Raw genomic sequence first — 17,477 nt, forward strand, 5'->3', positions numbered from 1 at the left:
GAGAGTTGAATGTGTGCGTATGTTTGTACGTGTGTGTTGCGCGCCTGCGTATTACGAAGTTCTGCCACAACTTATAATTCAAAGTGAAAGAAATCAATCATCCTAAAATTGGATTTGTATAAATTGAACACAATTATTATTATTATTATTATTTATATTATTTTGTAACATACTTTATGTCATACGCATTATTGAAGTAATATAAATAATCCGAATAATTACAGATATATGTTTGTTTCTCTTATCATTTTAGCAGATGCGTTCATTTACCCTTTTTTTCTATTCGATATATATCATAATTATCGTTCGTAAGGAGTAAACTCCAATCGTGCGTCGTAGCTGACACACACACACTTTTTTTTTTATTCGTATAAGTATTTTCATATAGAATTTAATATGATTGTGGGAATCGTGGGGATCGTGGGAAGTGAGTCAGCTTTATAACGGACGTGAAAAACACCTAAATGTTTTAAATTTATAAATACATTTTACCATCCGAATATAGCAAAACGATAAAATATCTTCATTTGAAGATATTTACAGGTAACTTTACCCTTGAAGTATTATTAAACAGTATATTTATAAGGTTACATATAGTGCAATGCAAACAAATAAATGTATTCATACTAATAGGCATTTTAGTTTAAATATGCTTCGTCTAGAATGTCTAGATGATTTCTCCAGACGCAACAATACCCCGCCAAAGTGAGTCCCCGAAGTGAATCCCTAAAGGAACATTAAAATTTCTCAAAATAGCTTTTAAAATGTATCTGTTATTTTTTATTTAGTACAAAAAGTGAAATATTGCTTGTTTCGACAGATCGGGTCATAAATCTTCAATGTTTCTTTAAATAGCAAATTTATCAGTATTAGTAGATAGATATAGTCCGCGTCAAACTGCTAGTCCGCTGTGAAGTTGTTGCTAGCAAATGTAGTCATACAATTTGCTACGGTGACGCAATTCATTTCTACGTATGTATATATACGTGGTTAATTTTGCGATTCTAAGCACGTCTTGTCATTTGCCTGACTGCGGATTATAAATATTTTATTAACTTGACAAAAAAGGGTTTGTTTTATAAAATCGTGTACGTATTTGCTACTTTGGTACTTTTTTAATTTATATTAATTTATTTATTAACAAGTATAATTACCGAATACATAAAATTTAAGGTAGGTACTTACTTTATTTTATGCGCTCGAGATGCAGGACTTTAAAAGATAATAAAATACCCCAAAATTAGAATATCATGTTTGTAAAGTTTGTCAATTTCAACTTTTCGATAATTTAATTACACCAATCCAAAAAAAATGTGAAATCACCAAAATATATAGATTCCATGAAGTGCCGCGTTAGGCCATAAAGCTATGAGGCTACGGCATAAATATTCAGCGTATCGCCGACCCCTCGCGCTCTCAAACGGGGCCCGTCACGCGACCCCTACCTCATTGTAAGAAGTTATTCTACTTTAAATACCCCTCGTATAAGCGATCGATGCGTTTCTGCAGATTAAAGTCTACGACGCCCCGTAAACCGTGTTGAAATGAAAAACGACTTCGGAGCGAGAATGAAACATGCACTGCTTTGGGAACGCCGTTCACTTTAATTTGTTTTACTGGATGTAATTTGTATGGAACGCAATTGATGTCGTTTATTATTGTATTTTGTAGCTTGCAGTCATTTATTAAAATGTCGGTTGGAATTTTTATAATAAAAAATTAGTACAAAGATCTTTGCACTAAATTATTATGAATCAAACCTCTATGTATATCCTAGGACAGTCGTACAGTACAAATAAGGATTGATAACATACGGGTTATTTATAGTCAATCTGAAATAAAATAGCGCATGCATCACATAAACATCTGAAACAAACCTCAAGATGGTTTTCATTGAAGATGCAGATATTCTAATACTTTATACAATAACATTATAAAAGGTACCTTTAAACGCAGTTTATTTGTTTGTTATAACCACTTACAATTGTCGCTTGAACGGAGTCATAATTATATGATAAGGAAAGTTTACAAGAGGCCATTAAAATATGCTATGAGCGTGATAGCCTAGTGACAAGCAGTGATAGCTTAGTGGTTAAGAAACGCGGCCTCTCGATCGAGGGGTCCGAGGTTCAAAACCCAGGGCACGCACCTCTGATTTTCAAATTAATGTGCGTATTAGAAATTAATTATCACTTGCTTAAACGGTGAAGGAAAACATCGTGAGGAAACCTGCATACCTAAGAGATTTATAAAAAAAAAAAAAAAATCTTAAGGGTATGTGAAGTCTACCAATACGCACTTGGCCAGCGCGGTGGACTATGGCCTAATCCTTCTCATTCTGAGAGGAGACCCGTGCCCAGCAGTGGGACAGTAATGGGTTGATGATGATGATGATGATGAGCGTATCGCGGCCTAACAAAGTTATCCTCTAAAGTAACTTGCGGAGATAAGAGACGTAAAGGCTATTTTAAAATATCTTATTAGTACCTAACAAATTTGTGAACGATCGGCGTGATTCGACAACTTTGCGCCGAAGTTGTTTGTAAGTTTTGAGAAGTTTCCAGCCGTGTTTCCAAACCTTATCGCCCGTAGAAGTAACAAGCCGAGATAAATGAAGTTGGGTTGTTCTTAATTTAATGGCTGGTCGGAAGTTTGCGGACGTGATCGGAAGGGCCTCTCGTCGACCAGTTATTGCCAATTATCAGACAGATCCGGTCATAATCGATATAAAATTTTATAAGATCGTTTTCTGTGCTAAAGTAGTAAGTTCTCCTTTCGTTTAAATTGTTCGTTGTTCAAGACTTATACTTTGATTTTTATAACATTGAATTAGCAAACGAGCACTGACGGTAAGCTTCATTACCGCACAATCTATATTTGTAAATAACTTCATCTAGAACAGGTTTTACCTGAAGATTTTTTTTATAATATAGGAGTAGCAGCCTCCTAAGGTAAAGTGGCTACTGCCGTTAATGGACATCTGTAATCAACCCAAGATAGGATTAGATATTCCTACTTGAGGTCTGCCACAGATGCGCCGCTATCCATGAGGACTAAGATGTTATTACAGATACTTTACAGTCCTGTTGACTGAGCTGGTTAGTGATCACCTCATATTATGTTAGTAAGTCCGGCTTGTACAGTGGTATTCTTGTGATCACACTTTTCAGTGCTTAATAGGAGCTGCTTGGTGGCAGTGGTACCTTCCGCGAACCATACACGTCCTATCGTTCTACCTTCCTACACGAATACGAAAAAATCTTGGTTTCTACAGACTTAAAATCCGGAATCTATTCAAACAAAGGGGAATTGAGTCACGTACCGAACGTCAGTTCGTAGTATGACAGCGGAGTCCGTTCAGCTTCGAACTAACTCGAATCGACAGACTTTGGCGAGCGGCCGGACAGCAAAAGTCTGATTTATTCTTTTTTGTTACCTTGGCTAACGTGTAAAAATGGGTACGGAAGTATTTAACTACCTTTAGAGAATTTTACCTAGATGGAAAGTCCAGGTTTCAATATGATTTTATAAAAATATAAATGGTTAAGCACATTACCTCCCCAACCGACCAACCATAACCAAATATACTATCCAATCTGTGAAACCATTACTATCCCACTGGTGGGCACGGGTCTCCTTTCAGTGAGAAAGCTAAACTTCACGCACCTTTGAAAACTTCTTTCACACGTACAAGTTGACTTTAAATCTTTTCTTTCACCATTGCTGCAAGTAATAATTAATTTTTAAAATAATGTCTAATATTCCAAATAAACTCCAAGCAATCTCTAAATGTTTTTGAATAATTAATAGGTAAGCAAGTATACATTTTACTACATCACTGTCAACTATAGATCTTAAAATGAAGAATATAAAACATATGTGAAATAGGCTGGAGGAAAAATTATAGGTCAATTGAGATATACTCGTATCAATGAAGCTTATGTCAGAATTGGAACACTCAAACGAAAAGCTGTGGTTTACTTCCACGGAGAAGGAAACGGCTTTTATTTCATACTCGTAGGTAGTTTGGCCGTATACTGCATTATTTGGTAAATATTGACGTGGGGTAGTAAAGTCAGGAAAACATATTAATAATCCTTCACAAAGCATTCATAATTTGTGAAGCACATTCATGTGAATGAATGAATAAATGTGAGTAGATTTCGCTATTTTTCCTTTCAGGACGAGGAAAAGTATTTTCTATGTAATGTAACTCATTAGGGGTTAGTTGCTGAAGGGTTACTTTTTCGCTTTTGAAAAATACACTGCAGCTTGTAAAGCGTGTACACTGGCTTGTTGATGCAACTAACGAGTGCTAATTAGTCGTGTGGAAGAACTCCGACTAGCTTTTTGTGGAACGGGTATTCCGCTTCCTTTAGTTATTCTCTTAATGCTTCCCACGGGAATCTGGTTGAAAGAGATAAGCTGTATAAGCCCCAAGACCTGTGCTATCTGTGTGCGCTTCCTTTTTGAAATAATTGGCCAAGTGCGTACCGAACTTGTTTACGATGCGTTCAGTATAACCACATGTCACAATTATGATTATAGTATTTTTTAGTATTTGTTCTCATAGCAGCTACAGAAGTACGTTGTGAAAATTTAATACCTATATATCTATTACAGTTCAATAGATAAATACCTAAATAATATTTGTTTCTTGTATGGGGATCTCCCTGTATTTTTAACTTAATTTTATTTTATTATTAGAATTTGTTGTTATAGCGACCTCAGCACGCAAAGTCTGTAAATATTTAAAGTGTTTGTCTGTTACATTATACCTATGTGTCATTAGTAAACATAGAGTCCTGTGACAGACAGACAAAAACCGGAGGCTTAGTAATAGGCTTCCGTTTTTACCTTTTCAGTACGGAACCCTAAAAAGACATGCCCGATGGCGTTACTTTCGACGCGAATTGAGGTCTCGAATCCCTAACGGAGCAATATATATTTGTCTCGGGACCGGGTATTAAATGTCTATTGTTAGTTTTATTGCCAGTTCGGGAACAAAATAAATGTTCCTGTGTTTAAAATGTAAGTTTTTGACGTCATGCATTTAAACGTTAATTTGTTAGCTGTATTTTGTAAAAGCTATTATTGCTTGTGATTTAATTTATTGATAGCACTGCAGTGATTGGATAGGTTATTTATGTTATCAAAACGATTCTAATATTAGTAAACATAAGTAAGTGTGTATTTAATTTATTTTATTGATATTTTGAATTCTGTGCTTACAAAAATAACAATATTTCAAATGATTGTTATTTACTAAGCTCCCCTGTTGGTACGCGTTTAATTTGACAAGCGCTAACGAAATATTGTAAATGAAGTAAAATTATTATTTATTTCATAGATAAGTATAGATATCTCATCGCCTTGTAATTGAAGGGAGCCATTAAATGGCTTAAACGGTTGACAGTTCTGTTAATGGCTATCATGGTGTAATTTACGCGGAAATGCAGACATACACAGTTAAGTGGTGCAAAAGCACTAAATCGAAGAAAAAGTGCGGAGAAATATCGTTTCATTCGTAAATGATAAAAAATATTAAAAAAACTACATTTTTTTAATATTTTTCAAATACGAAAATAGATGACAGTGACAATTTCAATTGTCAAAACTGGTTACATTTTCTTATTAGGAGTGAGTAATCTTTACTAATCTATGATTTATTTATTATTACACCACTGTGTACTGCATTTGTAATATTTGCATAATTTTACAATAAATGTAATAAATATTATTACAATTGTGGTTTAGGAAAAGTGTCGCAAACATTTTCGCTACGCTCTAATGACAAATATTACTACAAATATTATTAGTAAGACTGATTAATTAACTCTGTGTGTCATGTATAAGCTCTAAACAGTCAGTATAAGTGAGCCGGCTTCACTTGACGCCGCTAAGCCGGCTTAGGCTTCGTGCTACACCGGGACTGTTACCCGCTTACCGTTACAGTAGCGCACTACTGTTATTAAACAGTAATTTGTTATTAATTTTAATTTTAAAAACATTGATACTTGTACCAAGTTTAATTCATGAAGAAATTGGATTTATTCATATAAAATATTATACGATGTTAGGACAATTATATGTTTGCGCTATTTATAAGCTCTTAACAATCTATATAACCCAATAAGATGACATAAATTCTTGTGCTACGAGTATAACGAATAGTTGCATTATTTTCAGTGGTTATCAGTTTAGTAATTAATTTAATTATCATTATGTTTCTATTATGGAATAATTTTGTTATATTACAATTTAGTCATGTCTAATAATTCCTGGAATATATAATATTTTAGAATTGTGTGCTTCCAAAAATACCAATATTGCAAATGATACTTATTAATTAAATTTCGCTACACAAACGCTAAAAAATAGGGATTGTGTCTTGCATTTGTAACATTTGTATAATATTACAATAAATGTAATAAATATTATTACAAATGTGGTTTAGGAAAAGTGTCGCAAACATTTTCGCTACGATCTAATGACAAATATTATTAGTAAGACTGATTAATTAACTCAGTGTGTCATGTATAAACTCTAAACAGTCAGTATAAGTGAGCCGGCTTCACTTGACGCCGCTAAGCCGGCTTAGACTTCGTGCTACACCGGGACTGTTACCCGCTTACTGTTACAATAGCGCACTACTGTTATTAAACAGTAATTTGTTATTAATTCTAATTTTATAAACATTGATACCAAGTTTCAAGAATTAATTTCATTTATTCCAATAAAATATTACGTTATGACGTTATTTTAAAATAAACGTTAAGACAATTATTTTTTTCCACCATTTATAAGCTCTTAACAATCAGCATAACCCAATGAGTTGTCATAGACACTTGTGCAATAATACACGATACATGGCAAGACGTTAATTTATGAATAAGCTAATAATTAGTGTAAGTAAGTAGTAGTCTCGCTTGATACCGATCTAGCTTAGATTCAATTTACTCGATTAAAATAAAATTCACCTGTACCCTTACCAGGAGATTTTACGTTTCGACAAATATGACTGTTTTGGTATTTGTTTACGTATTTGCCCATACAAATTCCAATCAGCGCCCCTAGCGGATTGTGTCAGAACTAGGAAATCGTATTGGCCCATAACGTAAAAACGTAAAAACTCCTGGGAGGGGTACTGGACTGTTACGTGCTTATTGTAATATCGCTGTTATTTTAAAGTATAGGTAAATGTTACAGACATTTAAAATTATGAGAATAATTAACTATGTAACATAAATAATTATCACTTGTATGAGCCCTTCAAGATTTTATTTTATAAACGAATTTGTGAACTACTTTAAATGGTCACAAGTGGATATTATTTAGCGTGTACGAGTATAGCGTAGTGTGTAGGTTTTATCCCTGCGTTCCCCTTTATACAGCTTTTGTATCCCTTTATTGCGTATCCCTTTTATACAGCGTTTTATCCCTGTAGTTGCGGGACAAGAATAGGAATAGGGCTACGGTATACCCTGCCTATCGTAAGAGACGTCTAAAAGGGGGCTTCTGGGGTTGTGGGCGGCAAGAGTGGGAGCTCGAACCGCCCGGTAAGCGACCCCGGGAAGGACGGCGGTATGTGTGGTCGCATACCGTCGTACGCACCAGACGGTGCGGCGGACGGAGCACGACGGGGTAACGCACTAAGAGGACTCCAGTTGTGTTCCTTTGGAGATCCCGGAGTCCTCTACGCAGCGCCGAGGACGGTCACCGGGGGGGTTTAAGTGCGGTAAGAGTCCCACATAACCCTGTGTGGCTCCTACGGCATCGGGTACCTTCGATGGTTCGTGAAAAAAAAAGTGTACAGCGTTTAGAACATTAGGCAGACCTTAACTGTAACTGATACATTTATTGCCCAAAAGATCATTACGTTAGTTTCTGTTTAAAGAGAACACAAAAATAATTCTCACTGCAATAATAAATAATTAGCTATACGACTTGTATAACCACTAAGCGGTCAGTTTAAGTGATCTAGCCTCACTTGACGGTACTAAGCCGGCTTGGATCCGGCTTTCGTGTTACGATAATCAACTGGGACTATTGTATGTAGTATACAGTTGAACAATTGTAATTAATTCCAGATTTTTTTATGTTAGTTTTTTCATTATATTTGCATACAAAAATATTCCAAAGGTACGTTGGTCATCTTTAATTATTGTCTAATGGTTAATTGTAAGTTTGATAACCAAAGTGTTATTGAGAGTGAAATAATTTGCTTTTTAGTACCAAAAAGTTTTCTAATAATCAATCAGATACTAGTGCCTAGGATTCGAACTTCCGAGATTTCCGACATATGAAGCAAAACTGATAAAACTGAGCTATCACAGCTTAAGGACTAAGTCGTTAATTTATACTTAAGTATCTTTTACATTATTTGTCCAATATAAAATCTGTTTGCTTTCTAACTTGCATCAATTTTGGTATCGCTAAAGTTAGTCTATTTTGTAATTTTCACAGCATTAACAGAATCGACATGTGACGCTTTGAGTGGGATTACAAAGCTTCATTCAATTAGCGGATGGCTTTTGTTAGGGGTTTCTAAACTTTCGGTTTACGGATTGGCCACTAATCCGTATAAAAGTAAGCCAATGACTTAAGTTCCGCGTTTCCAGAGTTACGGATTGAAATACCCATCAATTGTATTTAATTTAATTGGAGTTTTTTTTTTATAATATAGGAGTAGCAGACGAGCACGCAGTTCACCTGATGGCGATATGGCGCTGGATGATAAGTGGCTACTGCCGCCCATGGACATCTGTAATCAACCCCAGATAGGATTAAATATTCCTACCTGAGGACTAAGCTGGAACGCCTTGGAAAAGTATATTTCCCTTACCACACCCTTCAAACCAGAACACAACAGCGTTTAACACTGCTATTATGAATCAGAAATGGCGGCGATGGTGCCGCCGGAGTAAACCCTCAGAGGATTCTACCTTCAAAAGTGTTAACATGCTGTCCACTTCATTCTAACTAATCACTGTTATCCTCGCTGACCATCCCAAATATAATTAAAATGCTGTATAAAATCGGCTACACAAGCTTAACTATCCCTAGCTCTTCTGTTTTCCGTTCGAAATAGTATACGATGACACTTCACACTGTTATAAAACAGGAATCATAGTAGGTTCCAATAAATCAGTTGTATCTAAATTTTCCACCTTAAAAACAATAGTAAGTTTTAATTTTTTTATTTCATTTACCTAACGATTTTCCGCCACTTTCACTGACAATAAAATTATATTATGGCTCATTTGTTGTTGGTTAAACAAAATTCAATCCCGTAGCTAGAACTGTAACTAGCAACAGTTCCGTATCGCTGACAAAGTTTCGCGGCGCAGTTTGTAAAAACTTTCGCAGCGTTAATAGAATTGACGTGTGACGCTTTGAATGGGATTACAAAGCTTCATTCAATTAGCGGATGCCTTTTGTTGAGGGGATTCAAAACTCCCGGTTTACGGATTGGCCACAAATCGACATTAAAATAAATCAATGAATTAAACTATAAACGTATCCCCAGTTAGGGGAACATATGCCGAGCATCGGATCTTTTAATTATGAAAATTAAGAGAAGACAATATTTCATGTCAGTCAAAATCGAAAGTCAAATCTCAAAAGTGTCTAGTACCTCAAAAACTAGAACCTTTTAATCATTTTTTTTACCAAATATTTTATATAATATCTAATAAAAATGAAAAGGACTTCCGCCTCGTTTATTTCCAATTACATAATATATTAATGCTTATTTATTGTTGTGTAAATAAAATTCAATCCCGTAGCTAGAACTGCAACTAGTTCCGTATCGCTGACAAAGTTTCGCGGCGTAGTTTGTAAAAACTTTCGCAGCGTTAATAGAATTGACGTGTGACGCTTTGAGTGGGATTACAAAGCTTCATTCAATTAGCTGATAGCTTTTATACCACACTTGTGTGCAATGTTTTTTAGTTTAACGGAAAATAACATAATACGGTTATACCTACTGTAGTAGATGATTGTTAAAAGTGCTTAGAATTTTAGTTCCTTTTGTTTTGACAGTGGTCGGAAATCGACTTTAATCATATTTTTTTATAAATAAAATTAAAAGTCGTCAATAGTTTTGCAAAAAAAGGTAACTGGATAACAAACGAGAGAAAAGTATGCTGAAATGTTTTGTTCCTTACCTGCAGTAACAACAACTTTTGTGGCGTTTTCCCCAAAACTAGAAAGAGCATCACAAATTAAGTATTTAGGCTTATTAGTTGACGAGATAATGTTATCAAAAACTTCACTATGAGAACGGAATGCTTTAAACACAAATATAAATCTGCTTTGTTAAAAAGACAACTTGCTGGTGAAAATTTGAAACCTGCCTGCATGCAATATCTACCAATAAAAAAGTTCTTTAATGCTAATTAAACACATTATTTAACCTCCAAATACGTACATACACACTCACACACACACACACACACACACACACACACACACACATACACGCTTGGATTTTAAAACCCAGGAGATGCCCCACTGACGGCTGACTATCTTCTTATCCCACCTAACACCACAGGGATTATAGGAGCGGCTGAAAAACAGCGCTACTCGAATCCCTGATTCTGAGACAGCAATGCTGAGCCGAATTCCTTTTGTCATATTAATATTACTGTAAAATGTACATTTATTCTTTCTGTAACTGTGTTATTATGGCAATAAACGTTTATTATTATTATTATTAAAAATTAATTGATTTGGTTAAGATTGAGTAACAATAAATATCTGCAAAGTTAGAAGAACCTAATCGACGTACCGACGTAAAATCCTTATTCCGAATTTAGTTAATAATTCCGAGTTCAAAATACGGGAGTGAAAGAGAACGTGATACAATCAGGTGTATTCTTTGTTTTATAGCCTTAGACGTAAACAAATAAAACGTCGTCAGCTTTTCCTAGCATAGGTAGTTGATACATATATTTCACGTATATAAAACGAAGTTCTCCTCTAGTCTAAATCTTAGTTTGATTTCCGCTTCAACAATGTCGATGTGGCGGGCCCAGTTTCGCCAGTTGTTCGTCAACAGTTGCACTGCAAAGTTCCTAGTCGGTTTACATTTCAATGAATAAGCCTTTAAATTTCGGATATTTCAGATTGTAGAACTTTCTGTGATTGGTTTCGAGCAGGCTATGTATGTATGTATTCGTATACAAAGCGTTCTAACTTACGCAACAAAAATTAGACATATCGTTTATTAATAGACGATCCTCAGAAGTTAACAATGAGTTAGAGAGGTTCTTCCACAGTATATTTTGGTTTATCCGGTGACAATTCGTAGCAAACATTTACCGCTTCTAGGGCACGGGAAGATAGAATATCAGCAATTCTTTTAATATCTTACATCTTCAAACATTACATAAAAAGAGTTTCCTGCTATTATTTTTGTTAAAGCTGTGTTCAAAAAGAGGAAAAATAAAAATATCTGCGGCTATTTTAGATGTTCATCAAAGATGGAGTTGGGCTGTTTGTTGGATGTTTGGATGGACCGCAAGTTTGAAAATCGTGTTTAAAAGTTTACGCTGACACCGTACGGGGTTACGCGACTTGTGGCCAGTTTACATTAGGTCAGCCCGACAGTTTTACCTTTCGCTGACTGTCGGGTCTTGTATAAATATACATTTATTTAATGAAGTTTAATACAAAATTTTTGGAAATTCGAAATTTTGGTGTATTTATTGATACGGCAATATGTGTATAACAACACTTCACTATTCTAAGAAACTCTCTTTTGCCACCCTTTTATTAGCTTGACTTGTATATATGTATGTAACGGAATCTTTGAACTCGATTTTTACCCACTTTGAACGGTCAAATAGTTCAAAATTGTGAACAAGTATCAAGAACGGATGACAATACATAATTTAAATATTTGTATCCCATTTTCCTCATTAGGACCGTCAGGATGATTTTTAGTTTTTCTAACTATATTATTCACAAATAAGTTAATAATTAACCTGACACTTAATTGATCAATTTTATTTTTTAACGACAATTAATTTTCTAGTAATATTAACGATGGCAATAGTTCATTAAATCAAAAAAAAACTTTCACCTTTCTCAGCAACGAGTCTATTTAAAATAAGGTTAAATCCCATACAAAAACTCGAGTTCATTGTAGTTAACTTAGTTAAAGTTTTGGCTTTCTTACGTTCCGAGAAGTTTTCAAAGCGCACTGGGTCAAGCTAATTGGAAATAGGACAAATTAGCCTGCAGTGTTTCATTAAAGTCACGTGACAGTGTTAAGGGAATACTCGAGAACAGTTCCATTTCCAACTTCGTATTCTGGTCTAATATAATTGATATTAGACGTCAAAACAATTACATTCGTCTATAAACTGCTAATTGAAGGCGTCGGGATAGGAGAACTTGTAGTTAAGGCCCGTTCACATTAAGTTTGTCCGACACGTATCGTCGTGAGTGTCTATAAGACGTATATGATAAAAATATGTATATTAACTGTCATCAACATATTTCCATCGCACGGTGATATCAACGATTACAATATTAATATCGTCATTGTCATCAACCCATTACTGTCAGACTGCTGGGCGCAGGTCTTGTCTCTGAATGAAAAAGATTACGCCATAGTCCACCACGCTAACCAAGTGCGTATTGGTAGACTTTACATACCTTTGAGGCCTTTTTTTAATATAAATCTCTTAGGTATCCTCACGATGTTCTTCTTCGCCGTTAAAGCAAGTGATAATTAATTTCTAATACGCACATGATTTTGTAAAGTCAGAGGTGTATGCTTGGGATTTGAACCTCGGACTCCGAGAGGCCGAGTTTCTTAACCACTAGGCGGTCACTGCCTAATCAATCCATATTAATAAATATTTATTCTATAATGTTTAAAAATGAGACAGTTCAAAATTATGATAACAATACCTGTCGACATGATAACGGTGAATCGAATGTAGATCTACTCGTAAATATAGAAAAATCAAAATAAGGTTGCGGCTTGGGAGACAGTTTTGATTACCATCACGTGGACTACAATTTGTTATCAACGTCGAAAAATAAATAATTGTTTAATTGTGAGTCGAACTCAAACACTGGTTCCGTACCACTAAACTTTAAATTTATTTTCAGTATTTATTAATCATAGCAGACTGTCTACGTATTACGGTTCAATAGATAAAGCGAAAAATGCTACAAAAATAGCGGTTTCTTATAAGGCGATCCCCATTTATTTTCCAGCTTTCTAATTTTTAGTATTTGCTTTTATGGCGTCTGCCGTTATAGATACCTACTCTGTAAAATTTCAAGTGTCTATCTATTATGGTTCAAGAGTTAAAACCCTGTGACAGACGGGCAGAGAGCGGAGGCTTAGTAATAGGGCTCCGTTTTTACCCATTAAGTACGGAACCTTAAAAAGGGCGAGTTCGTAATTTCCTATATATAGGCAATGTAATTACACGGCTGAAAAGTTTGTAAACAGTTAATTATCAGCTCCAGGAACTGGTCGATTCAATCGTTAGTATATTTACATTAAAAATATATCGTATATTTTTCTTTTCGGGCTCGAATTGCGTGCCTATTGATTTACGAGATCAAACAACAATTAAGAATAATTATACGCGGTCTCTTTGTACAAAATAAACATCGATTGATACGTATATTTGTCAACGTGTGTAGATAACACACTTCAAAGTGCTACCTAAATATATTTGCTAACAATCAACCCTGTATAGGGCAGTGTGCATTGATATCAATACTTTATAGAATAATTTAAATAGGTAACTAGTTTTTCATTAAATAAAGTGATATAATTATGTTACAGTCCTGTATGCAAAAATATTTAGGTATATAAAATTGATTTTATGTTTTTTTCAACTAAGGCTTTGGTCAATAAGTCACCGATAGTTACACTGTAAGTCCAAGATTAAATCTCTCTGGAACTTGATGTATAAATTAGAATTTAGGATAAGAATAAGTTTTAAAAAGTCAAAATTTGGAAATAGCTCTGCCTTTCTTCTATTTTGTTATAGGTTCAATAAGTTATTTATTTATTTATTAATACTGGTATGAATTTCAGTTTGTCAAACCAGATATTTCAATTTGGATTCTGAATTAACGTTCTTTCTCTCTTTTCATAGTAACACCTTGGTGAAATCTACATGTTTGATAGTTTTCATAATTTCCTCGGAAACTTACATATGAATAGCTTGGCGGGCAGTGTAACTCTTCCGGCGATGACATTAGAGCTCACTTTTGGTTTATTGACAATAACAGTAATAACAAGTAAAGTATATAATAACAACTAGAATCATGTATAAAACACATTTTGTATACATAAATGAAAAAAAAATGTGAATCGGTTCAGCAAACTCAACTGATATATTTACGAGCAGGTTATGAACAGAAATTTCGAACGTATCTTCGTCGGTTCTATGGTGTAATGGTGAGCACTCTGGACTTTGAATCCAGCGATCTGAGTTCGAATCTCGGTGGAACCTTGAACTGTATAGAGTGTTTCATTTTATGTTTTTTTTTGTTTTGCATTTTAATTGTAATTGTCCAGTATTATCCCATCTTTTTATCTTGATATACAAAACCTATTTTAAACAAAAGTCTTAAAAAAAAAACAAACTGATCATAAATATTTACTGTAAATCTAACAATAAATTAAATAAAAAATATTTAAAATATATGTTTATTTTAACATTTATGAAATCAATTTCAATCAATTATTATTACACACTTACAATATATTGCATCAAATTAACTAACAATGTCAAAACATATAAATTATAGTCAATTGTTTTTCATATTAACATAACTACATTTAATTATCTTATTGTAACATTAAATTTTACAATAAATGGTTAATTTATTTATTGATTTACTGTAACAAAAATGACATGTAATCTAATATTACATATTGACATGACATATAAATAATTTCCTTTTATGTAATAAAGATCCATTACAATAGTAACATGTATATTGTATTTGTTTTAATTATATTGTGAATATGTTACAAAATGGTGACATTACATGAAAATATAAAAGCTAAAATTGTAAATGATATGCAGATTTACTTTAAGAAGGTTAAATTATGTACCTACTTGTTAGTATAAATGTAAATTGAATATTGGTATAAATTATTTTTTGAACAACGTTATTATATGAATACTAGCTGACCCGGCAAACGTTGTGTTCCCATATAAATAATAATATGTTAAGGGTGAACAACCCTTATCACTTAGGGGTATGAAAAATAAATAGTAGCCGATTCTCAAACCTACTGGATATACATATAAAATTTGCTGAAAATCGGTAAGGCCGTTTCGGAAGAGTACAGTAACTAACATTGTGGCACGAGAATTTTATATATAAGAACCTTTTCCCACAGACTAAATTGTAAATGTAAACCATTCTCAGGTCCCCTTCAACACACACAACAAATTTCATCAAAATCAGTCCAGTCGTTTAGGAGGAGTTCAGTGACATACACACGCACATAAGAAATATATATATATATATATATATATATATATATATATAAATGTATGGTAATTACACTTATTATTCATTTTGTATTGATTACGAATATATTTTAATTCACCAACATTGTATTAAGAAAGCTAACTGATTATAATGGCTTTCAAGTAAAATGGAAAGACGAGAATATGTACATTATTACAAGTATTTATTATAAAAAACATCATAATATGAATATAATTTTTTCATAATTACCTACTGCATTGGTATACGTTTGACCTTATGAGAAATGTTTCGAAGCGTTCCGACACTAGTTGTATTCTAAAAATACGAAAACAAATACAAACAAAAATATATAAAAGATAGAAACAATGGTCTCATACATCACAAAGCGTTTCTAATTTTAAAAATCTTTTTGTAGTATTACATGTTAGTTTTTGCTTAGGTTTGAAAAAGGAAAAATACACAATACTTTTCCACAATAGACAGTTTGGACAAAGGTACCGCCTATTCGGTATTAAAAATTTTTAGCTTTGAATGGTACGAAATCAATTTAATTTATTCTTGTTTTTAAATACAATAATATAATATGTATTGTTAAGTAAAACGGTCAACCTAATATCGTAATGAAGTTAACACAGTTTTAATAAGTAAAGTTATGGTAGTTATGTTAACTTATCTATTGCTACTGTAATTTTGTTATAGTGATTTTATTTAAGGTCATCAGATTAATTAATTTTATAAGGTAATTTTTCATTAAAATTGTACAGTGAAATAAAATCATACTTTTTAAATTAATTTCGGATGAATTTATTCACACAGTGTGTCATCTTGATATATTTACAGAGAATAGACTTATATAACGTGTTTACATTACTTATGAACCCGTATTAAGATTTTAGGTTACCGGAATAATACTTTCGAGTATCACAAAACTAAAACTTCTTTCCTCTTTTCCCTACAGGGCACTTTATCATAACAAAAACGCCCAAGTGGAGCCGTAAACGTTACTACCGTTTTACAAGAGTTTTTATGCTTACATTTGTTTTAATAAATGTGAGTCAATTACGGATTTAATAGAAGAATTTGCTTTGTAGTCAAGATTTCATAAAAGTTTTCCACCGGAAGTAGATTTACATTTCTTTTATAAAATACGGATGCCAGATTTTTTTAATATGCTTAGAGTATCATTAATATTTTCCTGGTTTAATATTATGTTGTAAATTGTAAGATAGATGCATTCATATTTTATTGTTAAAGTTAAGTCACAATTGATGACGTAAACACCAACACAAATTTTATTATTTAATACTGATATGTATTTTTAACAAAGCATTGCTTTTCTCGATTCTAAAAACAATTTCCTAATGAAGTAATAGTAATTGTACTCACCAACAGTGTCCTTAAAACAAATTACAACGTGGAAGACAAGTCCAAAGTGTATATAGAACAAAAGTTTTCCCAACAACATTATTCAATAATTCACATTGCACCCCACCGGTGTAAATATTCACTGTTTATAACTATATAAATATCATAGTGTAACGGTGCGTTATCGTAGCGGCCGAAGTTCGTAGCGCGTAGCACCGTAGCAGCGCTACGTGTTGCCCTCTACGATCCTGTGGCGTGACTAAAGCTCGACGTTCGAAGCTACACGGACTTTACGTTCGCCAATTTTGCCGAGGGTGCACATGCGCTCGTTTCCTTTCATAGATTTAAATATAACTTGGTACTTCTAATTACAAAGTTTACAATCAGGTCTTTGATTGTAGAAGTAATTCAAAATTATTGACTGCATAAGGACTTTAATTAAATGTCGTCTATATTGTAATATACATGGTATTTATATACCACAGATTGATAGTTGTTCGAACAATAATGTAATGTGCTTTTATAAACATAAATTTGGCTAAGCTATACTTAACGGACATAGATAAAGTAACATCATAATTTATTTCATATTTACAATAAATATGCTCGTAATATAACAATTT

At 33.4% G+C, this 17,477-nt stretch overlaps 1 protein-coding gene and 1 non-coding gene across 2 annotated transcripts in view; one reads left to right on the plus strand and one right to left on the minus strand.

Moving 5' to 3' along the window:
• LOC140758022 (lachesin) overlaps positions 1 to 17,097 on the minus strand; it is a 61,415-nt gene extending 44,318 nt beyond the window's left edge. The window contains exon 1 of the mRNA XM_073093968.1: positions 16,876 to 17,097. Coding sequence (XP_072950069.1) covers positions 16,876 to 16,954 — 79 coding nt within the window. The 5' untranslated portion in view covers positions 16,955 to 17,097. The remainder of the gene's footprint in view (positions 1 to 16,875) is intronic.
• Positions 14,424 to 14,495, plus strand: TRNAQ-UUG (transfer RNA glutamine (anticodon UUG)). The gene has a single exon. It is a non-coding gene; the product is annotated as a tRNA-Gln (tRNA).
• Positions 17,098 to 17,477: the final 380 nt, after the last annotated feature.

Source organism: Epargyreus clarus, unplaced genomic scaffold (genome assembly GCF_041222505.1).
Source record: "Epargyreus clarus isolate Ecla_fem2 unplaced genomic scaffold, WU_Ecla_fem_2.2 ptg000005l, whole genome shotgun sequence".
Taxonomy (NCBI): Eukaryota; Metazoa; Arthropoda; class Insecta; order Lepidoptera; family Hesperiidae; genus Epargyreus; species Epargyreus clarus.